At 40.0% G+C, this 1,136-nt stretch overlaps 1 protein-coding gene across 1 annotated transcript in view; it reads left to right on the forward strand.

Moving 5' to 3' along the window:
• The window catches only part of LOC123079980 (UDP-N-acetylglucosamine--peptide N-acetylglucosaminyltransferase 110 kDa subunit), a 6,670-nt gene that overhangs the window by 1,598 nt on the left and 3,936 nt on the right, over positions 1–1,136 (forward strand). Inside the window, exons 6-9 of the mRNA XM_044502824.1 lie at positions 24–188; positions 290–378; positions 452–573; positions 738–919. Coding sequence (XP_044358759.1) covers positions 24–188; positions 290–378; positions 452–573; positions 738–919 — 558 coding nt within the window. The remainder of the gene's footprint in view (positions 1–23; positions 189–289; positions 379–451; positions 574–737; positions 920–1,136) is intronic.

The raw sequence follows: 1,136 nt of genomic DNA on the forward strand, positions 1-1,136 counted from the left end.
TGATGCAGTTATTTCTCATGCAGTGTATTTTGCAAGCAAGCATGGGTGATAGTTTTGACGAAGAACTTGATGCTAGTGAATTGAGTGAAATCCTTGTTAAGCTGAAGAGTTCAGTTGAATTGGACCCCAGGCAGGCCGCTGTTTGGAACATTCTCGGTTTAGTTCTTCTTCGGGGTGGTCAACTGCAGGTACCAATATGCTGATTGTGATGCGATTCTTTCCATTTGTCACATGTCAGTGCCTAAACAGAAATTTCTTGGAATACTACCTGATTGTTCACCCTGTCCAGAGTGCTATCTCAGTTTTTTCTACTCTCACGACTGTTGCTCCAGATTACCTGGACTCGCTTGCCAATCTTGGTGTTGCATATATTCAAAGGTGTGAACTGTGAAATTACCATTCCAATTTTCCTTTGTTTCACACTGTTAATAATATATTTATCAATTTTCAGTGGGGATCTAGAACTGGCAACAAAATGCTTTCAAGAGCTTGTTCTGAAAGATCAAAGTCACCCAGCTGCTCTGGTGAACTACGGTGCTCTCCTTCTATGTAAATATGGGTCTTTGGCCGCAGGTACACGAGCAACGTCTTTGGCATAGTCTTCTCTTCTTTAGTCTTTTCATATCTTATCTTAAAGCTGTGCGGTCGCAGTTTAGAACCAAGCTAATCTGTATCATGGTATTTGGATGAGTGGATACTACTTTTAGTTGCTGCCTAATACAATTGTCACATAGCAGGGGCGAGTGGTACTGTCAATGCTGGGTCTTATCTGCATCAGAAAGAAGCCTTAGTTGCTGCAAAAGAGTGCTTACTTGCAGCTGTGAGGTCTGATCCTAAAGCCGCATCGATATGGGTCAATCTTGCAAATGCATATCACATGGCTGGTGAACATAGAAATTCAAAGAGGTGTTTGGAGCAGGTAACAACTGTTGTTATTTTTTTTCTTTTATTAACATTATTTCTGGGGAATTTAGTGCTGCTCAAATTAGCTGTCATATACACTTATTTACCATTGATACTATATATATCCTATAAGCACTTGGTACCAGCTTTTAGTAAATTTTTAATGATGATTCATTCTTCGATGTGTCTTGTCTCTTTTACGTGTGTGAATTTCTGTGTGTGCGTTTTTTGGG

The sequence above is a fragment of the Triticum aestivum genome, chromosome 3D (assembly GCF_018294505.1).
Source record: "Triticum aestivum cultivar Chinese Spring chromosome 3D, IWGSC CS RefSeq v2.1, whole genome shotgun sequence".
Taxonomy (NCBI): domain Eukaryota; kingdom Viridiplantae; phylum Streptophyta; class Magnoliopsida; order Poales; family Poaceae; genus Triticum; species Triticum aestivum.